At 42.9% G+C, this 24,802-nt stretch overlaps 2 protein-coding genes across 3 annotated transcripts in view; one reads left to right on the top strand and one right to left on the bottom strand.

The window, feature by feature from the left end:
- The first annotated feature begins 3,398 nt into the window (after positions 1-3,398).
- On the top strand, positions 3,399-11,399 carry PGRMC1 (progesterone receptor membrane component 1). 2 transcript variants are annotated; one of them, XM_081568107.1, is made up of 3 exons: positions 3,399-3,799; positions 7,257-7,412; positions 10,104-11,399. In XM_081568107.1, the coding sequence occupies exons 1-3, from the start codon at positions 3,475-3,477 to the stop codon at positions 10,205-10,207; spliced, it is 585 nt and encodes a 194-aa protein (XP_081424233.1). In that variant the 5' UTR covers positions 3,399-3,474; the 3' UTR covers positions 10,208-11,399. The 2 variants fall into 2 exon arrangements, with proteins under 2 accessions (XP_081424233.1, XP_081424234.1); XM_081568108.1 differs by lacking the exon at positions 7,257-7,412.
- Positions 11,400-13,393: 1,994 nt separating this feature from the next.
- The window catches only part of LOC145535556 (A-kinase anchor protein 17B-like), a 30,841-nt gene continuing 19,432 nt past the window's right edge, over positions 13,394-24,802 (bottom strand). The window contains exons 2-5 of the mRNA XM_081564000.1: positions 23,048-23,819; positions 21,489-21,619; positions 19,469-19,700; positions 13,394-17,830 (exon numbers count right to left, since the gene is read on the bottom strand). Of these exons, the coding sequence (XP_081420126.1) occupies positions 16,193-17,830; positions 19,469-19,700; positions 21,489-21,619; positions 23,048-23,803 (2,757 nt within the window). The 5' untranslated portion in view covers positions 23,804-23,819 and the 3' untranslated portion in view covers positions 13,394-16,192. The remainder of the gene's footprint in view (positions 17,831-19,468; positions 19,701-21,488; positions 21,620-23,047; positions 23,820-24,802) is intronic.

The following is a 24,802-nucleotide window of genomic DNA, read 5'->3' as shown; positions in this document are numbered from 1 at the left end:
GTAAGTTCTAGTGTACAACATATTGACCTCATACATTCATATTGTTACAGATTACCATTGTCACGTTAGCTAACACCTTTGGCACCTCACATAATTTCCATTTCTTCTAGTGGTGAGAACAATTAAGATCCAGGCTCTTAGCAAGTTTAATGCTTATAATATGATTTTGTTGTCTACAATCACTGTACTGCATATTAGATCTCCAGGACTTATTTGCAAATGTGTATCCTTGAACATCTCTCCTACTGCCCCACTCCCAGCCCCTGGTAACCATCTTTCCATAATCTGTTTTTCAAGTTCAGCTTTGTTTTCTTTTATAGATTGCACATATCAGCAATATCACACAGTATTTGTTTTTCTCTGTCTGACATTTTCCCCACTTTTAATAATGGTTACCTTTGAGGAGAGAGAACCAGAGGTGAGGGGAGGGGATTGAAGTTACCTTTTGTACCTTGCTATAGTTTGAATTTTGTAACCTGAAACAAATGTGCCCTTTAAAAATTTCAAACACAGTTTATCTGGGAGGGAGCTAGTGGCTTGTTGGTATTTTTTAGTTTGTACCTCTCAGAAAAAAGCCTGAAGAATTATTTATTATTAAAATTCCCCTAGTTTTGTAAAACAAAATCTGTGTATGTGTGTGCATGTGTGTGTCTCATATGTCTGCAGGAATACAGACCAAACTGCTAATGTGTGGGCTGAATTTCAAGATTGTTTGGGGAGCTGGGAGAGGGAGAAATGAGTTTCATTTGTTACTTATATATTGTTAAAGTGTGTTCTAGTGAACATGTATTACATTCTACCTTTTTTCAGACAAGAAATAATAAACCATTTTCCCCCTGAGGCTAAAAGGGACATGTGTTCATTCTGGAAAATACAGAATAGTACAAAGAAGAAACAATCACAACAGTTAACATTTTAGCATGCTTCCTTTCAGGCTTCCTTTTATACATTTTTTTACATAGTTGAGTTCACATTGTATATAGTTTTGTATCCTGTTTTTCTCTCTTAAGAATAAGACACAAGCATTTTCCTGTGTCATGATAACATCTGTATGGCTGCATCACACACAATTTTATGGTTTTGTCACAATCCGAGTGAATCAATCAGCTATTTCTTAAAGTTGAACATTAAGGTTGTTTTCAGTTTTTCCACATTACAAATGATTCTTTGATGAACATCTTAGTAATGAAATCTTCATTTGCATTTCTAAATGTTTCCTAGGGATAGATCCCTACCAGTGGATTTAATGAACCAAAGAGTAGATTTCCAGAAGTAGGATATCAATGGATAGCAAATATTTTTACAGATAACCAAAGGTTATACCAATTTCTACTCTCCCAAGCAGTGTACAAAAGTCTCTGACCAATATTGTATATAATCTCTGCCCCCCCCCCTTTTGTTTCTTTTATCCTTTCTATAGGAAAGTAGTAGGTGAGAGAGTTATCTTCATTTTTCATTGCTGTTGAGACTGAACATTTTTCATATGCTTATTCACCACTGGTATTCCTTCTGTGAACTCTCTATTTTGACTTTTGCCCATTCACTAACTAGTCTCTTACGGTTTTCTTGTCAATCAAAATGAGCTCTTAAAAGATATGAATCTTTTGTCTGTCATATTAGTTGCAAATGTAAATATTTTTCACAACTTTTTTGTTTTTTTTAACTGTCTTGGCCATACACAGATTTTTTTTGTTTTTTTAAAAAGACAATCTGATTCTAACTACAGCCAAGTGCCCCCGGTTTGAGCCTGCTTTCCCTGATTAAATTGAAGAGGTTTGACAAAAGATCTGGAAAGGCCATTTCAGCTAATCCTAAATTTAGATCTGTGAATAAAAGTGTGTGGGCCCGACTTAAAGATTGTTCAGTTCATATGCACTTTTGCATGATTTATGGATAAGGAAATGGCAACCCACTCCAGGATTCTTGCCTGGAAAATTCCATGGACAGAAGAGCCTGGTGGGCTATAGTCCATGGGGTCACAAAGAGTCGGACAAGACTGAGCGGCTGAGCACACACACAAATGATTTAAGAAGATGGGGTGGGGGGCAGGGATGGAAGCAGTTTGTGCCAGAAATTTTTAGAATTCTGAGGTAAGAAGCCAATTCTCTCCCGTCTCCTGCGTGTTGGGAGGGGGAGTAAATTTTGTGCCAGCGAACAGAACTCTTGATGGAAAAGTACTGCTCTGGGTTGCAGATGTGTACATGGCTTGGCTTTAATTATTTTTTCCCCTCTCTCTACCCTTTCTTCCGCTCCCCTCCCCCTGCCACCATAAAGAGGGCAGCCACATTAGGACTCTGAAGGGTACAGACAGTGCTTCCTCCACGAGGCTGCTCCTGTGCAGCCGGTTAGCACATCAAAGGCCGGATGAAATACTGAGGAAACAAGGGCCCAAATCTAGGATCCTTCCAAACTCCCACCTTCATCTGGGCTCTAGCATAGGGTTCCTGTGACTGCCAAAGATAGCTCGACCGACTTCAAATAGAAGAACGCTGCCAAACAAAGAAACCTTGGTCATTATTCTGAGCTGAAAAACCAAACCAAACAAACAATAACAACAACCAAAACAGCGCAACAGAGTATTGCCCGCTGATGCCCTGGGATTGAGCAAATCAGTGATTGAGCAAATCAGTGATTGCAAAAAGATTTAGTGTTCCAAAAACAAAACCAAAGCAAATCAAACGATCCGATCTGTTTCAGCAGACATTGGGAGAGTTATCAGATGAGGCCTGGGCACTGATTTGACCTATCCCGAGGGGTGTCTGCCCCACAGCATCTGGTGAGAGGAGGATTGGAGAAAGGCCGCCAAGGGGAGCGAGGTGAAAACGGTTAGTCTGGGTCTCTAGGGTGGGAAAGGAGTTTAAGGTTAAAGTGAGTTTCCTGTCTCCTAAGAGAGCCTCGTGATCCCGAGGGTTGGCCGGGGAAAGATGAGTCTTTGGAATGGAAGGCTGGGAGAAGCTTAAAGCAGGAGAAATGGAGTTAGTGTTTGGTTCGCATCAGGTGGCTGAGGGGACCTTACGCAGAGCCCGGCAAAGCCAAGCGGGTAAGTGTGCGACGAATAACTGGGGGTAAGGAGGAGGGCTACGTGATACGTCGCAGTTAGCTAGAGGCTGGCGTGGGGATGGCGTGAGGCTGCGGCCAGGCCTTGCAGGTATTGCTCAGGGGTGTGTTCCGCAATCTCGGCGGCGGAGGAGGTAGGATCCGGCTGGGGGAGGGGAGCCACCACCAAACAGAGGCAAGGTAGTGGGCCTGAGTGGGCGGGGCCGAACTGAGCCGAGCCGGGAGCCTCGGCGGCCGCGGGGAGGCGGGGCTGAAAGGCCCCGCCCATCCGCCTCCGTCTCCGCCCCGCCTGACTCCGCCTCCTCCGCTGGCTAGTCTTGGTCAGCCCGGCCCCGCGCTTCAGTAGCTCGCGGAGAGGGAGGAGAAAGCGAGTTCCGGAACCCTGCCTGTCCCGGCCCAACCTTTGCTCCAGCGATCATGGCTGCCGAGGATGTGGCGGCGACCGGCGCTGACCCGAGCGAGCTCGAGAGCGGCGGGCTGCTGCATGAGATTTTCACGTCGCCGCTCAACCTGCTGCTCCTCGGCCTCTGCATCTTTCTGCTCTACAAGATCGTGCGCGGGGACCAGCCGGCGGCCAGCGACAGCGACGACGACGAGCCGCCCCCGCTGCCCCGCCTTAAGCGGCGCGACTTCACCCCTGCCGAGCTGCGGCGCTTCGACGGCGTACAGGACCCGCGTATACTCATGGCCATCAATGGCAAGGTGTTCGACGTAACCAAAGGCCGCAAGTTCTACGGGCCTGGTACGGCGGCTGGCCAGGGGGCTGCAAAGACAAAAGAAGGGGCCCCGGCATGGGGCTGGGTCCCGGAGAGGCGAGGAGGGAGCGGGGCGCCCGGGGAGGGGCTGGAATGGTGGCCAGCCTGGGAGGGCAGGGCAGGGAGGCTCCCCGGGCGGGCAGGGGGCCAGAGGCACCCTAGAAAGGCTGCGAGCCAGTGGGATTGCAGATTCCGGGTCCGCACCGCCAGCCCCGGCGTGGGGTGGAGGAAGAAGACTGAAATGCTTAACCCGGGGGTGGATGGGGGGGTGAGATCGCCAGTCTGGAAGGCAGAGGAGGGGGGTGGCGCCGCAGAGCGCAGTGTTGGGGGAGTTTCGAAGGTATCGGGTTTGAGGGTTCCTGGAAGGAGGGGATGATGTTGGGCTGGGGAAAGGAAATGAGAGTGTCTCGAGGGAAACATGATGGGAGGGAGGGCGAGAGAAGGTCGGGAGGTCCAGCCTTGGAGGGGCCGGGAAGGCCGATGACGCCAGGAGTAGCCATGAGGAATGGGGAGGTGTGGGAGAAGGAAATGGGAAAGAGGATTAAAAGCAGGTTGGAGCACTGTGCGTGGCAGTGAGTGATGTGTGTGCGCTCTGTGTGATGCGTATGTGGCATGTCAGGCTTGTGTGTGTGCGTGGGCACGCGTGTGCTAGCAATGTGGCATGTGTCAGGCATGTGGGTGGTATGTGTTTGGTATGTGTGTGGCAGACGGGGAAAGCTGGGAAGTGAACAGGGGAGGCTCCATAGGGGGAAGGGGGCTGGATGTAGAAGGCTGAATGTAGCGGTCGATAGGAATGTGGCAAGACCAGAAGGTAATACAGAATTACACTCTACAGCAGGAGAGAAGGGACTAGAAGCCAAAAAAAAAAAAAAAAAAAACGGAGGGAGGGAGAAGTGGGAGGATCCTGAGAAACAAAAGGGGTAGGGCTACGAAGGCTGCGGGGTGTGGGGATTTCGTGGAAAAGCCAACCAGAGGGGAAATGAGGGCTGGTTGACTGAGGAGCTGTGGGAGAGGGACAGGCTTGATGGGGCCTTAGAAATGAGGCTTTTCCAGGCTTGGTTGCAGATGAGAATCACTTGAGGTACAATACAGATTCCCGGCCTAATCTCGCCCAAGAGTGGGGGAAAAGGGCGATCCAGAAATCTGCATTTTAACACGCCCACCCCCAGGCAAATTCGAGAAGTTTCCAGGTTTGGAAAGTTCTGCTTTACAGCATGTTTGGATCAGAGGAGGAAGGGGTTTTAGCTCCTCCAGTATGGATGCGTCTAAAATCAGGGGGTTCCGGGAGAGGAGGAAGAGCATAGAAGGCAGCAGTCTGCCTTCATCCCCACTCTTGGTTTGTTTTACTCTCCCCCTCCAACTCATCAACATCAGATGTATTAAAGCACTCTCCCACGCCACAGTTTTTTCCTTGGGGAGGATTTAGAAGACCTACTTCCTATAAACATGTAACTGTCAAATAATTTGAAAGCCATACTTATAGTATTTGTCACCTACAGTGGCGCATCTAAAGGCTTTATCAGTAAACATATCGTGTAAATATCTGTTATGACCAAGCCACCCCATAAAGCAGTTGAAACGTGCCTGGAGCTTCATCATATGATTGTAGTTTGCAAAGTCATTGAGAGGAATGTAGGCCTGTGTACAGAGCTTGAAACTGGGAGTCAGGCAGCCTGGGTTCTCTGCTTTGTTGGATCACTGACCACCTGTGTGACCTGGGGCAAAGCATTGTTCTCTTTAGGCCTTAGTTGTCCCTCTTTAAAGTGATAAGGATGGCCCATTATGAGATCTCAGTCTCTACCTGCATGAATCCATGAATGTGTAATATCACGTGGAAATTATACTTTGTGTTAAAGGATTCCTGAAAATGATTCATTATTTTTAATGATGTTGTATGCACAGCACCTTTGTGGATGCTGGGGATATAGTAGTGAACAAAACAGGCCTACATCTCTGCTCATAGAGCTTACATTCTAGTGACTATACATTCTGGTGGATAATGTATATATTCTCCAAAGATTTTTAATGCTCCCCTCAGAGTGTTTTCAGTATTCTGTAACCATAAGTTCTGAAATGGTGAGGTCCAACCCCATCCACTTGGCCTGTTTACCTTCTCTAGTGGAAATGGTAATATGTAATGGTGATGAAAAACAACCATTTTTCTTCGGAATCTTATGCGCCTTTAAAAGTTGATCATAAATTTCGTCTAATTTGTAAAAATAAAAGTGTCCTAGTGGACTGAGGTTTCAGGTGGCCAGGCCATATTGAAATGTGATCTGTTCTCATACTTGGTGTGGTAGTTACCTGCAGACTTCTTCATATATGACTTGCTACTTGGTCTGCCTTTGGGGAAACAACACATTGTTTAAAGTACACTGGATTCTTTTCATTTACTGGTGCAATATTTAAATAAGTCAAAAAATCCACTTGAAGTACATGCAGAGTGATTCACTGCTCTCTTAGACAAAAATTTAGTATCATTATGTATAACAGCAGTCAGATATTTTATAGAATTTTCAGAGTCTTCAAACTCACCCAAAACAGCTGACAGACCTGATTCCATGCCATCACTTTACTGACAGTGAAGATTATGTAACCTGTGGATAGATTTCTAAACCACTGATACTCATAAAATGATTTTTCCTGCAGAGGCCATACATGAATGTTCAACACAGTCTAGTCTCACAACCAAAGATCTCTATGAGACACTTTTGGCTCATTACATTGTATCAGCATACATGGGTAAAATGCTTCTATTTACACTCTAGTGTTTCTTATCTTCCCAGGTGTCACTAGTGGTAAAGAACCCACCTGCCAATGCAGGAGGCATAAGAGATGTGGGTTCAATCCCTGAGTCAGGAAGATTCCCTGGAGGAGGGCGTGGCAACCCACTCCAGTATTCTTGCCTGGAGAATTCCATGGACGGAGGAGCCTGGCAAGGTGCAGTCCATACGGTCGCACAGAGTTAGACATGACTGAGCGACTTAGCACGGACGCACGTTTCTTATCTTCAGAAACCATAACTTTCACTTGTGCAGCCCTAGTCCCTAGAACAGAGCCAGGTTCCAGGTTCAATGTTCAGAAGTTGAATTCTGACGCATGAACTATATCTTGGATCATTCCCTACTAACACCCTCCCCCCCAGGAGATAATCATTTGTGGCTTTTTTATTAGCTATTTGCAATCACAAGAAATGAATGCCACAGTATAGCATTTTGATTTAGTTTTAGGTATTTAAAAGTTTAATGACAACAGGTCTTTCAGTATTCACTAGATAATGATCAAAGGATCCACGTCAATCACTTATGGTTTCCAAATAGAATTCGATATTCAAAAATGGGCTCTCCGTGCTCATTGGTAAGGAAGCCATTTTCTGTGTGTGAGCCACAGAGAAATTGACTTTCTAATAAACAATCGATCTTTGGTTTGGTTTTGTTTTTAAAGAGGGGCCGTATGGAGTCTTTGCTGGAAGAGATGCATCCAGAGGCCTTGCCACCTTTTGCCTGGATAAGGAAGCACTGAAGGATGAGTATGATGACCTTTCTGACCTCACTCCTGCCCAGCAGGAGACCCTGAGTGACTGGGACTCTCAGTTCACTTGTAAGTAGGTTTTTTGTTTTTTTTTTTTTTTTTTGCCAGGGTTAGATTTCTACCAGTAATGGGATTCACAGCAGTACAATAGTTATTACTAAGCAGCCTGCAACTGTGGAGCATTTTGATAGGCTCCTGAATCTTGGACAGATCAAGTTCATGGTTTGAAGTAATTGTAGCAGTGCTGAGTCACTTGCCATGATAGCATCCCAATTTCTAGCTAGTTCTCTGTGGAAACCTGGGTTTCTGTTTTTGAAATTTCTGAGGTTTGCGTAGATTTTCCCGCTAGGATTTGGTGTGCAGGGGAAAGGAGAGTGGCCATCTTGGCTGCAGAAGGATTTTTATAAGCCCTTACTTGTAGAACTTGCTGTTTAAAAGCCCACATTGCTGTTAAAGAATGAGAGACTTGTATTGCACAAAACAGCTTCTCTTTGAATCTAATTGAGCCTAACCGTAGGCCTCATCTACAAATGATGCTTATAATCTGCCCAGCAACAATGGTGTCTACGTTTTTTAAAAAGAATGCAGAAAGGAGACACTTGTTTCCTGGCTTATGCTATGGACCAAGGGCTTTGGGGGGAAGTAAGGATGGAGGTCAAGTTCAAATCTAAGAATTGAGAAATTGGCTTTTGTCCAACCTAAGTGTTTAACGATCACTTTAGCAATATTTCACGGCTAAGAATTTGAAGAATAATCTTTCCAAGCTTTGAAACAGTATGTAAAGACAGTGACCATTTCCTTGAAGGTCATTTTTCATTGTAAATGTCATTTTCTATTTACTGTTCTCTATAATTTTTTTTTTTTGCTAAATTCAACCGTTTTCTTTGAGAGTAATGCTGACCTCAGAGAGAGTTCTGGATTAATAATTAGCCAGGTATAGCTCTACCTTTAGAGTTTGGATCCCAAGCCAACTAAGTATAGCTTTGAAGTCCAGAGGCAAGTCTTTGTACTCTAAAAACATAATTCAGCTATCTAACAGTCCCTCAGTTTTTGCATCTTCAGGATGCCTTTGTAACAATAGATTGTTCTATATGAAACCAATGAGTTGTAATTCATAATTTACAAAGCTCTATTTTATAGGGCTTAACTTCATCAGTGGGGTAAAAAACCGTGGTTCCCCCAACCCCTTAAACTAAGGCTAGTCCCAAATACTGTCATGACACTTGAGATACACTCAAAACTGGCATGGTTTCCTCTTAAGGCAGGTTTCTCAGGTGCTACCCAGCTTTTATTCGTCTTGCACAGTTGCAAGCACCCTAGGGACCTTTATAATATGTTCAAATAGGCAAGTTCTAATTGTTCCTGGCGATTATTTCACAGCAAAGTAGCTCCAGTTACCTGGTTAAACAGGTTGGTTACTCCTTTAATTCCTACCCATATTCAGAAAGAGGAATTCTCTTGACCTCTGACACTGAGATGATTAACCCTACACTAACTTGGCCCAATAATGCAGCCAATATGGTGGTCATCTGCTGACTCCATCCCTCCTCGAGTCTCTCACATCCTGGTTGCCCTCTTAAACCTGTGTTCTCCAAAATCTCCAGTGTTCTCCTGTTTCCTTTACCACTGCCTTTAACCACGTCTAGCTTTTTTCCCCAAGTTGAGGGAAAATTCTGTCTCCTGCTCTCCCCTTTATCCTCTAAGACCATTATCATTCCTTCCTCTCACTGTCAGACAAGCATCTAGTAATTGTGGTTGCCCCTAACCACTGTTCCATCCCTCCTTGCTCTCTACAATATGGTTTCTGCCCCCACCATTCCACTGAACCTTCTGTCTCAAACGTTACCAGAGACCTACCTCTTGCCAACACTAATTGCACTTCTCCCGTCCCTGTTGTCAGTCTCCGGTCACATGCTCCAGTCACAAAGTCCCCATTTCGGTCCACGGAGTCTCCAGTGTTCACTTCCTTAACTCCTGTTTCCAGTTGCCTTTAATGGGTCTTATATCCTTCCCTTTTCACCCCCATGGACACCGCCCTCCTCCTGGCTCTCATTTCTCCCCATGGGGATCTGCCCGCTGGCCTCCTAGTCACCCTGTCCCTGGACTCTCCTGACTAATCTGCCCTGCCCTCTATATACAGTGAAACCGTTGTTACCACAGCACTGTTCTACCTTGTCATTCCTTTCTTGTACACTTTCGGTGCCCTTTGCCATCTGTGGGATAAGTTCAGACTCCTCAGGCTGCCTTTCCACATCTTTCATAAGATTTCCCCACCCTGTTTGGCTGGTGCTGCTCCCAGTCTCCTCCTGCCAACTTGGTCCCTTTATTGCTGCCCAGATATGTTTGGTCCCACCTGCATGCCTTTGTGTGTGGCGTTGGCACTTTGTGGAAACACCTCCTTCCCCAAGTCCTTCTACACATCTCCAAAGCATATCTTTCTCCCACGAGGTGTCCTGCAACCCTTCCAACTAACTCATACCAAGCCCTTGCTCTGCTGAACATTCCCCAACACAAACACAACCCACTTTGACATTACCTTGCACACACATTGTCAGGCATCACTCCCCATTCTATACTTCTGTCTGCTGAACAAAACTAACTCCCTGGGACTTGGCTGGGACTGTGGTATAAACTGCTTTCAAGATGCCCAACATGTTTTTGTGTTGCTTGTAGGCCTCGTAAGTGCTTTCAAATGAAATATGGTAGTGGTTTTCTCCAAAGCATGAGAATGACCAGTTGTATCATCTTCTTTCCTTCCAGTCAAGTACCATCACGTGGGCAAACTGCTGAAGGATGGGGAGGAGCCCACCGTGTACTCAGACGAGGAGGAGCCAAAAGATGAGAGCACTCGGAAGAATGATTAAGGCCTTCAGCGGAAGCATATCTATTTTTGTATTTTGCAGAATCATTTGTAACATTCCAGTCTGTCTTTCAAACATGGTGATTTCAATATTTAGAAAAGTTTTGAACTTGCTGTACATTTTTTTAATTAACATCACTAGTGACACTGATAAAGCTAACTCTGTCTTAGAATGCATGATATGTTTGTGTGTCACAAATCCAGAAAGTGAACTGCAGTGCTGTAAGACAAATGTTATTACTGTTTTTCTTCTATTTGTAGTCAGTGCAGGCTGAATTGGAACTTGTGTTTCCTGAGAGACAGGTAAGACATGAGTATTCCCCCCAAACAGGTTTAAACATTAAATGTGTGAAGTCCTTCAAGCATCAAGGAACAAAGAGTGGACTTTGAGTCATGATATTCTCTAAAGATAGAAAATCCTTTATCTCTCAATTGACCTAACTGCATGATCTCTGTTTTCTCTAAAGCAAATCTGCAGTGTTCCAAAGGCTTTGGTATTGATTAAAGAGAGCAGTCCAGTACAAAATGAAATCTCACAGCTGGACTCAATCACAGGTAACCTACTTTCTCTGTCTGGGGACAGCATCATTGTCCTGTGCTCTTTGGAACACTCAGACGCCCTCACTTAACAGTAATCTCCAATGAGGCTGAAAATAGGATCTCAACATTCCAAGGCAAGCTTTGGCGAAAATCAGCTGGCTTGCCTAAAAACCGAAAATACATGAATAAGATTGTAGGACTATTTTCCCCATCCCTGTGTTCTTGGTTATTTCACACGATTGGACATGTGAGGGGGCCGTGTCGGACAGGAGCAGATTGCTCTCTAAGAGCCTTCACACACACCCCTGAAGAATGAGGAAACCGTACACATTACTGGCCAAGTGGTGTTTAAAGTGTATTCATAACCTAACAGTTATTCTTCTGTTGTTACAAAACTATAGCCACTGCAAGAATCGTAGTCAAGTGTCTTGGTCTTTGATATTGGTCTTGGTTAACAATAAACTTAGCTTAAGTAGACTGTACAGTTGTATGAATTTGTAAAAGTATTATATGAATAACTAGTGAGGTTTCAAACACTTGTAATTGTAGTTGAATAGTCATTGTATTTTCTTGTGAACTGTGTTTAATGGTTTTACCTCAAATCAGAAAACAAAATGAAGTGCTTTGATCAGTTAATAAAATGGTTTTACCCAGTATAGTGTGGTGGATTGCCCTATTTCTTTTAAACCTTAATCTGAGGAAGCAGATTCAAGAGTTTTACTTCTGAGTGACAGTTTTTGTCTTCCAAAAGAGACAAGGAAAGGGGTACAACTTCATAGAGGCTGCACACCAAAAACCAAGTACCAGCTTATCCTGTTAAAAGTAAATCAAATTTACTTTTTTAAGTCAGAATTTTAATAAACTCAGAGGAAGAATTCTGCCTTGAATTCTATAGCAAGTTTACTAAGGAGTAACTCTAGTGAAGACTTACTGAGTGCCAAGGCAGGTTTCGTTTTTACTTTAAGTATCATCGGATTAGGAAAGTGTTCAGGAACCTTATGGTAGCAAAGTTGATTCACTTCATGCCAAAAGAAGGATATGAGACTTACATATGCAGTCGGTTGTATAAACAGACAACCTATTACTATGAAGATTAGTGTTTTGCCATTTTCATGTGAAAATTGACAGACTTCTTACAAGGGAGGTACTCCCTGAACCAGAGAGGGCTCAGAGCTTTCCAGCTTTTATGTTCTCAAACCATATTGCCTGTTTTTGTTGTTTTAAAATGTGTCCTTTTCCTGCATTAGTTTTCATCCAACAAATATTTGAGCTGCCTGTTTTGTGCCAAGCAACCTGTTAGGCTGTATGCTTTGGGGGAAGGGGAGGGAGAGAGAAACTGGGCCACCTTTGCAGCCTGAGATTAGGCTACTCCTTTTAGTCAAACAGGTTTGTCTGATGCCAAGAGGAAAACATCCAGAGCCTGGTTAAAAGCTTCAACCCCAGATAGCCGGATTCCCCCCATTCAGAACTAAACATTGTATTGATTACAGGTAAAGGGATATTACTATCAGGCAGGACTTTCTTCTAGAAACTTAAATCCAGCTTACATAGTTGTAAGCCGTTATTATGTAAAAGGCACTGTTTGAGAAGATGAGGGAGTGGTGGTTACAGCCATGGCATCAGCCGTGCCAGCCAGGGAGGGGGCCAGGTGAACAGCTGTTTCCTCCTTCCCTGCTTTCTTCCAGCCCCTGCCTAGACACCGTGTTTTCAGTCCCAACATCTGAAGGTCAGAAGCAGCATTTGCTATGTGCTTGCAGCATCTCTGTGGCTTCTCTACACAATATCATGTTCACCTTACCTCAGAGGGCTACACTTCATGCAAACCCTCAATCCAGAATGAGCAAAAACAGCCTTTGCTGTCTCAGAAAGAGCTCTTTGAACAAAAAGAAGCTCTAAAGTGCCCAGTTGCCCTCTAAGGTACAGTCTGCCTTTGTTACAGATATTTAGAAGAAATTTGCTGTACATTTCATGTGAAAATACAGTTAACTCTTCAGGATCAAAGACTGATCACTGAAGCCCCTCACATCTATGACTGGACTCCACATCCCACACCCACACGTGTTTTTGGGAATTAGGTAACTTCTGCACTTTCACTAAGGCCTGAACTGTGTGTGTGTGTGTGTGTGTGTGTGTGTGTGTGCGCGTGTGTGCACACACATGTGCGTGGTCAGTTGTATCCAACCCTGCAACCCCATGGACTGTAGCCTGCCAGGCTCCTCTGTCCATGGAATTTTCCCAGCAAGAATACTGGAGTGGGTTGCCATTTCTTCCTCCAGGGGATCTTCCCAACCCAGGGATCAAACCCATGTCTCCTGCATTGGCAAGTGCATTCTTTAGCACTGCACCACCTGCGAAGCCCTAAGGGCTGAGGTGAAATTCTGTGGAATCTGTTTTGCTACCTATAAAGAACTGATAAAGCCTTTGCTGAAGGGAGAATAGTCTTAAGTCAAAAAATCATGATTTTCATTTACCCAAAATGAAAATACAACTGCATTTTCATGAGCTCTGACAGTCAATTGCCATTAACTAGCATTATAAAGGGAGACGTTGCCTCAAAACAGTAGTGAAACCAGACATATTTTCAAAGAAAATATTACTGCAGGTGTGTGATATTCTATCCAGCACATGTGGTCAATGAACAAAGACTCTATACTATGACAACTTTAATTTTAATATATCTGAAAATCAAATATGTATTATTTCTCTGCCAATGCAAATGACAAAAAGGAGCAGCAATGTTAGTGCAAAGCAGCATACCAAAGGTAGAAATCTCACCCCCCCACACAAAGTGGAATTATCAACATTTAAAAGTGAACATTTTGAACAGTCTTGCAACAAATGAAAATACATTTATTTGGTTCTTAAGTTCAAAATTACCAGGTTACAATGGCTTTCTACCTGAGGAATTCAAACAAATGTAACGCAAGAAAGCACATTAACAGACTTTTAGCTAATTCTTAAAGCACTATTAGTAACTCATACAAGGAAAATGGAAACACCTATTTAAAAAGACACAGATTAAAGTTCTGGCCTTTCATTGGACATAGGAAAAAGATATGAGAAAACTTTTGCACCACTTAAATAACAGCACAACCAAGAATAACAGTGTTAATTAACAGAAAGTGAGTATCACATTTTCAGTTCTAAATCATTCCATCCATTTGAAAAGCTCAGGAGACATTGTTCTCATCCTTGTTTAAGGCCTACACACACCAAAAAGAGGTTTACTCAAATCTAGAATGCATTACCACAAGACATAAAAACCCAAGGTTGTATAGAAAGTAAACACAAAACCAGTATTTTTACTTTCTTCTAGGTTCCAGGATGGTATTTAGACCAAAATATTACATAGAAGTGACTTAGCACCAATTCTATTATACAAAAAAAAATTTTAATTGCACATGCTGTATTCTGCAATGTATTTTTTTATGTCTGGTTACTGAGCAGCAAATTGCTTTCATGCCTAAAATCTCTGCAAAGAAAAATTATCAAATGACAGAAGAGATTGAGTTGTTTTTTCTTTCATTTTTCCAAAACAAGCATAGCTGTTTTCCATTACAAACCTATAATGTTCTTTGTTTCAAGGGCATGAAACATGAAAAAAAAATAGGGAGGTTGGGTCTCATTGGAAAAGAATAATACGTAGTTGCCACAGGTTGTCTGACAAAATACAAGCTGTTATAATTTAAAGGCTCCTCCAGACAATAGTACTCTGAACATTAATAGTCATTGCTAGTCCTTAGAGGAGAAAATGCACTCGCCCTAGGAGTGATTTTTCAGATTGGACAAGCCAAGCCTAGTTGATGGCTTGTGTCACTCTGATGGCAGAGTCACTGGCTTGCAAGTAGAATTGAATACAAGAGATCCAACAAATAATGATTTGAAGATTTTCTAGGCATTTCAGATATCAGGTTGCTCAAGAGTCTGGTTACAAGCACACATCGTGCCTTATCATTCTGGGCAGCCACACTGACTGGTGTCCTACTTTGGCTTGACCAGCTGGTCCTTTTCTATGGACTATCAAGTTAGGACTGTTTGAAATGAATCATGTAATATGAAAATGTTGCCTTCCACTACTTTGTGGATTAAGATACCTTTTCCCACTGCAGGCAGTCTAATCTCATTGAGGTCTTCAATTGCCATGTAAGCTATAGTTTTGTTGGAAGAAAAAAAGTCATCTACTGCCCCCCCTGAGTTCCTAAATCCAATATAAGGCAGAATGAGTCAGCCGAGCTTTCAATAGAACATGCACTGCATTAAGATGTATGTCTTTACGAACCTATAAAATATCTCAATTTAAAAACATATTCAAGGAGTCCAAAACCAGTAGGCAAAAAGATAAATTGCTTATGTTAAGAGTTTACAAATTCTGCACACATACAATTTTCCCCCTACTAGAAAAGTATGGGCTTTACCCTTGACTCTCCTAACTCCATGGCATTATTGAGGATTGAGGAGGCACTTGTTACTGTTTTATAAAAGTCAGTTTGGGGATATTCAGTGGCTTTTTACAAACTGATGTCACCCAACCCTGAGTGAAAGGATTACATAACCTGAAATGGAATAATGTCACATCCTCTCTTCCCAAGTGCCATTTTTGGTGCCCCAGGATCGTTCAATATTTCCTTTGGCAAATCCCACGTTGTATCACTTCAATCCTGTTGCTTTTCTACGATGGAATGACATGGGGTTCTTCCAAAAAAAACAACTCTGCTAATGGTCCACTGTCTGTGTCAGCCTCAAAAGACAACCTGAGCCCCTTTTAGATTCTTCTTCCAAGGCTTTGTTTCTAAAAGGACAACTCTTTGAGTCCTATGAACATATTAATAAGATTAATTTCCTTCTGGCAGATGCTCAGGGAACCCTCTAATGTCATGAAGAAGTCCAGTGTATGTTCTAGGTGTCATCTCTCTTCTTTTATCTATAGGAATTTCTAGATAAAAGTCAGGAAAGTTTGTTGCTGCACATGGTGTTCCAACCAAATCAAAGAACAAGTAGAAAGATCCTTACGCATTCACTCCCATTCCTTTGAAGATAAATGATGTTAAACAATAATGTTATGACAGCTGAAGAGCCATAGAGGGCTATCTTAACTCCTCTCAATGTTAATTTGCTCCTTTGATGGCACCAAATTAAAGCTGCAATCGAACTATAGAAATGTCTGTCCTTGGATAAGAAAGTTTTGCAAGCACATTGTTTTACCAAGTTTCTGAATCTGGATGTTTGGTGTTTCCAGTTTGCCAACACATCTGCAACACACACACACACACACTTTGATCTATGCTTTATACTTTGGCAAGAGAAGCAAGGTTTTGCATTTGACCTTGCTCAAGCTCCTAAGTGTTTGCTCTCTTGCTCTGTAGTTGCTAACTACATAGCTACATTTGGTTTTAAATTTTCTTCTTGCAGATTTTTACTGTGAATAAGGGTTTCCTGATCTAAGAAACCTTCAAAACATTTGAAAATAAAAAGAACTAGTGAAGTTGGTTCTTAAATAGCTTCTGTAGTCAACACGCTGCAGACTGTTATGTCTAATGTAGTAGCTACCAGAATTCAGCATGAACTCTCCAGAATACTCACGTCTTTTCATCTTTCCTGCATCCAAGTTATATTCTGACCTCCATGGTATCTCTCTTCTTTGGGGAAAACCCCACAAATAGGAAGCATTAGCACTTATTGATGATGTTACTGGCATTTGAAAGAGCCTATAGTTGACTCTGTGGTCAAATGCACTATCACTAAACTGCCTCCTCTTTCCTATGACAGTGTCTAAATAATCACTGGCACTGGATCTGTGGTGGTAGCTTTCATCAAATAAGTATTGGGGGGCCAGTATTTCCCTCTCTTTGCTGTTGCTGTTCTCATTTCTAATGGAATTGCTTTTACCCTCAAGCCACGAACATCTCAGTTCACAGGTAGACCTCCTGCCTGGTTTCCTAAGCTTGTATTCAGAGTATTTTTCCTCCCCATCATGTTTCCACTCTGCATACAAGGCCTGCTGACTTGACATAATTTCTGGATCACAAGTGATGATTTTATCAGCATCAAGACATCCCTTTTCTGGGCAGCTATCATACGTGGCCACAGACTTCTTTTTCTTCTCTTTGTTTACACTAAGATTATCACTGAGACATTCAGAATCACTGCTAATTTCCTCTAAGAAATCTCTCAACTTCAAATCAAAGTCTGCTGACCTCTTAGATGAGGAAACTTGGCTTTGACTTGTGGATATGGGATCCTGGACTTGGTAAGCATGAGTCTTTTCCAACAGATGGCTCCTTTCATCAGTTGGGGACAGGCAATCACCAGCTTCACTGGCTGTGTCCTTAAAATGATGTTTAAACTTCTTTGTACATTCTTCAGCATAATCCACTTTTCTTTTCTTTTGTGATATATGCTCAGGATCCCAAGAAAGATTTGTCCAGAGATCATCTGCTTGCACCTGTTCTCTCCTATCTAGATGTTGCATTTGGCTCAAACTGGTTGAGTGATGCTTATGTTTTCTCAAATTGATTTGAAAGCTATTTTTTTTCACAAGGACGGTTCTCTTCCACTGATATGTGCTTGTTATGTGACTTGGTTCTAGGCAGATGCGGGCATATTCTGGAGTTTGATAATGGTTTAAAAGATAGTCAACAAATTCATCTGTTTCATAGATCTTCTGTTTCCTACTATGGTCTCTCTCAACGAATCTGGAAGAATAGGAGGTGTTAGAACCATGCTGGTCTTCTTTCTCAAGAGATTGACCTTGAGTCATTATAATTTGCAAGGAATTCTGGTCACAGCTCAAACTGTTATTGTATCCATCAGTTAATGATTTTCCAGCTCTCTCTTTTCTTGCTGAATATCTTTTTTTTCCCCCAAGGTGGTGGGAAGATTTACGTAAGTGAGCTCTAGCTCTTTTCTTCATTTTTTGTTTACGTTTGTCATCTGACTTGGAAACGTGGTATCTTAGCATTTCCTCCTGATTTTGAAGATACTGAGTGTTTGGTTCTTCTTTCTTCAGAGTTCCTGACATGGTCCCCGGAGCGTGATGAGCTTTGGAGCCTGCAACATTCGCCTTCCGTGGGTAAAATCCTTCAGACTCCTTCAAAGAAAAAGGTTAAAAATCTCACATGAAAAGCTCAACAGGTTAAAAATCTCAAAGAAAACTGGGCTATATAGCACTGTTCTGAAGAGGTTTTTAACTACATCTAGGGGTCGCACAGAGTCGGACACGACTGAAGCGACTTGGCAGCAGCAGCAGGGTAGATCCAAATTAGGAATAATAGCACACTGAAGAAACAGGAGGTACAAAATTAAATGTCTCCATCTAATAGGAGCTGCTTTGACTAGGTCTGTGGCACCCCAGTTTACATACCTCCAAAAGTACATAATCCTTTTTTCCTTTGTTCACAAATTGATGGGTCTACTTACTGTTCCAGGTATTGTGCTCGAGGGTGGGAACATGAAGAGGAATAAGAAATGCTCTATAGCGCTCCCTGGGGCTATAGTCCTAGAACAAGAAAAGACTGGTGGGTGAAATACGTGTCTTAAAGGGTCAGTTGGCTTTGTAAAAGCCAAACTGCCTTTTTGTGTTTTATTCCGGCCTCTTCCTATGGATTACAAGTGAGCATGTCTCTAACCTGCCCACCTCAGTTGGAAACAAGATAGCAAGTAGAAAATATGGCTGAGACAATGGTGCTCTCTGCTGTCCATGACTGCAGGGCAGGTAAAAGGTGTGGCCTACGGCCCCTACCCTGCTGGGAGAGCTTGTACTGAGCTCCCACTGACACTCGGCACAAATCAGGGCTCAGAGCTTACCCAGGACTTGGGATTCAAATTTGGTACCACATACATTGAAAGAGAAGAATTCTTCAAAAGAAGTCACTTTTGACAGTCATTAAGGCAAAGTAAAAAGATCTAGCTCGCCTTACTGTCAAGATAAATGTGAGGTTTTTCTGATCCTGATTTCATGCAGTTTGATGGGCCATACCAATGAGAAAAAAAAAAACAGGTGAGATGGCAAATATACCTAAAATCAACTCTACCAAAAATGAATGCCATTCACTCTTGGTGTTTAAGAACGCTGAATATGGCTTTTCAAATGAATGCTTTGGTCTTTACTCTGGGGCATCTGCTGAGTCTGGTGATCTTTAGGAGGTCAGTAAGTGGGAGAACAAAAACTTCCCCAAATGAAACTCTCCAAACAAAACAACTGGCCTGTGATGTGAGATATTCCTTAGCAAACAGTTGAAGACTAGACTAACGTGTCTGTTCAAGGCCCTCCTTTTCCGTCCAATCCTGTCACTGATGAATGGCCAGTGAAAGGTAATGGAGGACTACAAACTCCACATCCCTCCTCCGGGCGTTTTCTGTTACCTCCATTAGCAGCTTAGAATAGTAGGTGCACAAGCTATACTGCTCTGAATGAGATCGTCCCAAAGTTGAGAAACACAGAGAGTGTGTGTGTGTGTGTGTGCGTGTGTGTGTGTGCGCGTGCGCATGCACGCCAGATGGTGGAGGTGAGACCCAACCCCTTCAAAGAATCTGGGTATCCCTTTGGTCAATGCAAAATTGTGGTTATTAGAGACCAGCCTATTGAAAACAAACCTCAGTGAATACAGTGAGTCTTCCACAGCCACTGGTTAAACAATAGACCACTGTTTCAAAGTAAAGGCCATGAGGACTCAGAGAGGTCACTGATAGCTACCCAAATCAAAGAACAATGGAGCAAGAGCCTTACTATAATTTTCCTCAGGAGTGCCCGCATCAGGTAGAGGGCCTCCAGCTGCCTGTCAATCACTGGGATCTTTCTCTTCTCCAGGTCCTTGGAAGAGTTGGACCCTGGTTGGGCCTCCACTTTGGCGCTGTCCTTCTGTCTCCTTTGCCGGTGCCTGTCCCTTTCCTTCTGGGTGTGTCTCTTGACTCTGGCCTTTCTCCTCTTTTCCTGGACCTTCCTCTCCTCTTTTCTTTTTCTGGATAATGATTAAGAGAGTGAACCCTTTAGAAGGTGTTTATTGGGCAAAAGGGTTACTCTCCTCCCCACTACCTCCTCCCTGGCAGGAGTTCCCCAAAATCTCTAGCTACAACACCCCAGGGCTCGACATTAGACCACTGATGACAAACGACACTGTGACACATCAGTCAAGGGGAGAGATGCATAACTAAGTTGGTCAGTTAGAAACACGCACAGGAGATCTCATGCAGAGAGAGTGTATTTAAAAAATAAACAAAGAAGTCTACTGAATTCAAAGGAGAGGCCTCAACCCCCCCCCCCTACTTTCTCAAACCAGAAGCAGGGACTATGGGATCCAGCTTTCGCAGTGAGGATTCCATTTCTCTTGAGATCAAAACCTTCCCTGAGCTGGTCACACAGACACAAATGAAAGTAAGTCAAGGCACTCAGAAAATCTTAAAGGTGAGAACTGGTCTTTGGTGCACGCTCCTTAACACAGTGAAGTGTTATGTTAGTCACTCAGTGATGTCTGACACTCTGTGACCCCATGGACTGTAGTCTGCTAGGCTCCTCTGTTCATGGAATTCTCCAGGCAAGAATACTGGAGCAGGTAATTCCTTTCTCCAGGGGATCTTCCCAACCCAGGGATTACACCCGGGTCTCCCACATTGCAGGCAGATTCTTTACCATCTGAGCCACCCAGTACACTATCATAAAAACAGGCTGGTTTAGAAGAATATGGGCTTATTTTTCTGCTGTTTTCTGAATATTTAAGATGCTTTGTTTAGGCTCTCATAGAAGCATGGAAACCTGGGGGTGGGGGAAGGGCAGGGGAGGACAATTGCCTGAGGGAGGACCGAGCCCCAAACTGGAGGATGAGCTCAACTGCATGATCGATCTGGAAATTTGAGGGGAATCATTACCTTTACTGGGATCAGCTTCTGGCCAAGTTTCACAGCCATGACCTTAAGTAACTCCTAGCACTCCGCCAGCCAAAAAACGTGAGAGGCACATGGAAGACTACTCTTAAACTTCTACAATTTGCATAAAAGGCTGGAAGAATAAACCTGCAAGGGGAGGAGCTGGGAAGGAGGTAAAACTGGTTTTTGGAGCCCTGTAGTTCTGGTCCAGTTGTCCCTTCTTGGCAAACCCTTGACAATCCAATGGCCCTTTCTAGTCTCAAGCTCCTAAACTGGGAAACAATGATAAGCTCAAAGAAGTAAATACAGAGGCTCCTTAAATTCACAGAAAGAACTTGAGCCAACAAGAAAAATGGTTCCAACAGATCCTTCTGGGTTAGTTTGATTATTGATCATCTTATGGAAGAAAATCTTTTCCAAAACAGAAAAGAATTTTCCCCCCAAATTTCAATGGATAGGCAAGGTAAAATTTGGTAAATTTAGGTAAACTGGTGAAACTTGTAAGTTGGCAGGCTAGAATTTTCATGCTAAACGTGCCTGGCCTTTTTTTTTAATGATTATTAACTCCTAGACAACCTAATATGGTTGGTCCTACTATTCCTCATTACTTGTTCTTCCTGACAAGCATACTTGTCAATTATCCTGTTTTTCACTGACAAGTATCCTGTTTTTCACTGCTTTCTCCTTTTGGTTTTCTAACAATGTAACGGAAAGACAGCAATTTTCTAATGAGCACCAATTCCTGCTCCCCCTCCCCCGTCATGCTATCTATTAAGTGAACCCATTCACACCTGAAGAGATAAATCCATAAATTGAAAGTTTAAAAACAAACCAAAAACAACAGTAACAACAACAAAAACACTCTTCGTTGAACTTGGTATCCTCACCTTTCAGCCTCTTCTTCTTCTCTTCTCTTCTCTTTTTTCCTCTCCTCCTCCAACTCTTGTAATTTCAGCCTTTCTTGATTTCTCTTCTTTATAGCTCCTTCGCTGAAGTGTCTGGTTGTATCAAACATAACCTGCTCTCAAACAATTCAAAGTATCATCAGAAAAGTTTGCCCACTGGCTGGGTATATCCCATACCAGAGAGCTAAAACTAATTTGTACCTGGCAATGCCAAATCAAATGAATTAAAAATGCCTTCTCTGCATCCCAGATCCAGACAGTTACACTGCCTCTCAGTCATCTCTCAAACTGTCCTTGTGGGGTTTCTAGAACTTTCTTTGGCAGAACCTTTGAGGAACTCACTTGACAGCCATATGCAGCATCATAGTGCCCTTATGGACACAAGTTCTAAGGGATGTGAGTATATTGCTTCTGGTTTGTTATACTGATTAACTGAGTTATTAATAATTTTTTTTTTAATCAGCAGAGAAAAAAACAGTCCAGAAATGGGGTGGGGGGAGCAAAGATGTAGGAAAATTTCCCAAAAGAGATACAAGATCTGACTATAGTGATTATTAAACAACTTTGCAAATCTCAAAATAAAGTAAAAGTCAGATTGAAGCACTACAAATAAATTTGCCTTATATTTATAAGGATGCAGAAGTAGCTATTTAAATATGCATGAGTGACAAACACCAAATTCACCATCACAGTTACCTTTGAGGGGAGTGAGCAGCCTTGACTGAGGATGGTACACAAAGGGGAACCTGTTCTCATTCCACTGGTAATGCTTTATTTTTTAAGCTGCAGTGGTACGTGGGTGGTCATTATAGCATTTGCTAGATCTTTTGTTAGACTGAATAGCTCATAAGTTTCAAACATATACTTTAACCCAAGTAGCCTCACACATAACACACACACACACACACCTGAAGCTACTGAAGCTGAAAGTTCAAATTCACCCTAAAGACTGATTTAGAGAAAAAGGGTTTAGCTGCATTAAGTTTTCAAGAATAAAATGACCAGGCATTCAGACAGTCATGAAGCAACATGATGGATAGACAGGCTGACTTCGAGAGGAAAGGAGCCAGGTTTGTTGGGATTCTGTTTTAGAATTTACCTGACAGTCGTCATTACAGTATAGTAAACTGTGATCCCAACAGCAAAGAGGGAATAAACTGCCTTTCTTGTTTCAAGCTGCATGTTGCCTTTTCCCAGCAACTTGTCAAACAGAAGAAGCATATGAGATACTTCCATAAGGACCATGAAGAATCCTTTAATGCCCCCGAGCAGCTGGGCAGAGCCCCAGACTATAACAACCATCACTTCAAACCACAGCTGGCAGCATAGCTGACAGTAGGAGAATGCCCTAATCATGATGATATTTTGTCCCTAAAAACACCCATTTATTAATGACAACATAAATCTTTACATTAGCTCTTGATCAGAGCCTCCAGGGTGGTCTAAGGAAATCTGTTCCAGAGGCTTCCTTCTAGCTTTTACTCAGGACCACCTGAACCATGGGAAAAATTTTTTTTTATAAAACCCTGGCTGCTCCTTACCTTGATGTTACATGCCAGAGCTTTCCCATCATCTCCTTTAAGCATCAGCTTCATCCCGCGGAGGGACTCCATGGCCTTTAAGAAGTCAGTTGACTCTTGGTACTGTATAAATGCCTCAAACGTCTGCAAGCCAAAGTTGAACCCCCCAAAGCTCCCACTGGTTATGACCTCTCGATAGGGGTCGAGCATCGGGATATCTACATTCTTGATCTTCCCAAAGCATTCAAAGACTACCCGAAGGATCTCTTCACATGGCTTCTCCCCACTGGAACCTTTGGGAGCAAACCACTTGCAGGGCAGACCTTCAAAGTATATGGAATTTGGGCTCTTATCGTGGTCCTGCTCTTCAGACCCATCACCCGTCGGGATGGCCCCATTTTCCTTGGGGAAGTGCTTCCACTCTCCCTGGGCGTCTGTCACCATGACTTTTAAGTCTGTTTCCAAGCCGTTTAGCTTGATGATCTTCCCATGCAACTTGGCCTTCAGGATTTGAACCAAGCTTCGCGTTTCCGCCTCCCCCTCAAATCGGATGAAGTCCCTGGTGCTCTTGGCAAGCCGCACATTGGTGAACTGGTCAGGACAAATCAGGCTCTTCAGGTGGTCCAGAACTTCCCAATTAGAGACGGGTCTCGAGGGTTCTGGGCTCTCAGGGAGCAACACATTGATCATCAGCTTTGCTATGGGCTTGAGATAGAGGTGCTGAGCTGCACACAGCTCGGTAGCCTCTGAGTTATCATACACCACCGTGACCGTCATGGTATCCACAGGAAACCTGAGAGGGTGAAAAGGAACTGTTAGGATACCAAGGGAGGGAAACACAGATTCAGCTTTTGAATGGTGCTAGCATTTGTTGGATTTAGGTCAAACTGATAGAGAAATATACACTACCAGGAGAATTAAGGTTAGAGCTAACATTTGTTTAATGTGTTTTAGAGGTTTCAGAGAGTTTCTATAGACTGTGTCTCAGTTTCCTTAACTGTAAAATAGAAACAATAGGATTTTAGGAAGGAGTAAATGGGCGGAGTCCTTAGAAGAGTGCCCCACACACAGCAAGCTCTCAATCACTATAAACTGTGACTATTATTTATGCTACCTTATCTCATTTGGTTCCTGAAGCAATCTGTGAGCAGGTATTTTCATGCCTGTTTGGTAGATGGAAACGTTCAGTGGATTCAGAAAAATTAAATGGCTTGTCCATACAGGAGGTCTTACAAATAGCTGAGAAAAGAAGAGAAGGAAAAGGCAAAGGAGAATGGGAAAGATATGCAGAGTTCCAACTAAATCTAGAGTTCCAGAAAATAGTAAGCAGAGATAAGAAAGGCTTCTTAAGTGAATGCAAAGAAATAGAGGAAAACAATAGAATGGAAAAGATTAGAGATCTCTTCAAGAAAATTAGAGATACCAAGGGAACATTTCATACAAGAGTGGCAAGATAAAGGACAGAAACATCAAGGATGTAACAGAAGCAGAAGAGATTAAAAAGACGTGGCAAGAATACACAGAAGAACTGTACAAAAAAGTTCCTAATGACCCAGTTAACTACAATGATGTGGTCACTCACCTAGAGCCAGACATCCTGGAGTGTGAAGTCAAGAGGGTCTTAGGAAGCATTACTATGAACAAAGCTAGGGGAGGTGATGGAATTCCAACTGAGCTATTTAATATCCTAAAAGATAATACTGTTAAAGTGCTGCACTCAATATGCCAGCAAATTTGGAAAACTCAGCAGTGACTACAGGACTGGAAAAGGTCAGT

This window comes from Giraffa tippelskirchi, chromosome X (assembly GCF_054371585.1).
Source record: "Giraffa tippelskirchi isolate mGirTip1 chromosome X, T2T-mGirTip1v1.2.pri, whole genome shotgun sequence".
Taxonomy (NCBI): domain Eukaryota; kingdom Metazoa; phylum Chordata; class Mammalia; order Artiodactyla; family Giraffidae; genus Giraffa; species Giraffa tippelskirchi.
Note: the sequence above shows the minus strand (reverse complement) of the source record. Positions and strands in the feature narration are given on the sequence as shown.

Coding starts and splice junctions, on each gene's coding strand:
- PGRMC1 (XM_081568107.1), top strand. CDS start 3,475: ATGGCTGCCGAGGATGTGGCGGCGACCGGCGCTGACCCGAGCGAGCTC. Junction 3,800..7,256: donor CCGCAAGTTCTACGGGCCTG/GTACGGCGGCTG, acceptor TTGTTTTTAAAG/AGGGGCCGTATGGAGTCTTT. Junction 7,413..10,103: donor CTGGGACTCTCAGTTCACTT/GTAAGTAGGTTT, acceptor CTTTCCTTCCAG/TCAAGTACCATCACGTGGGC.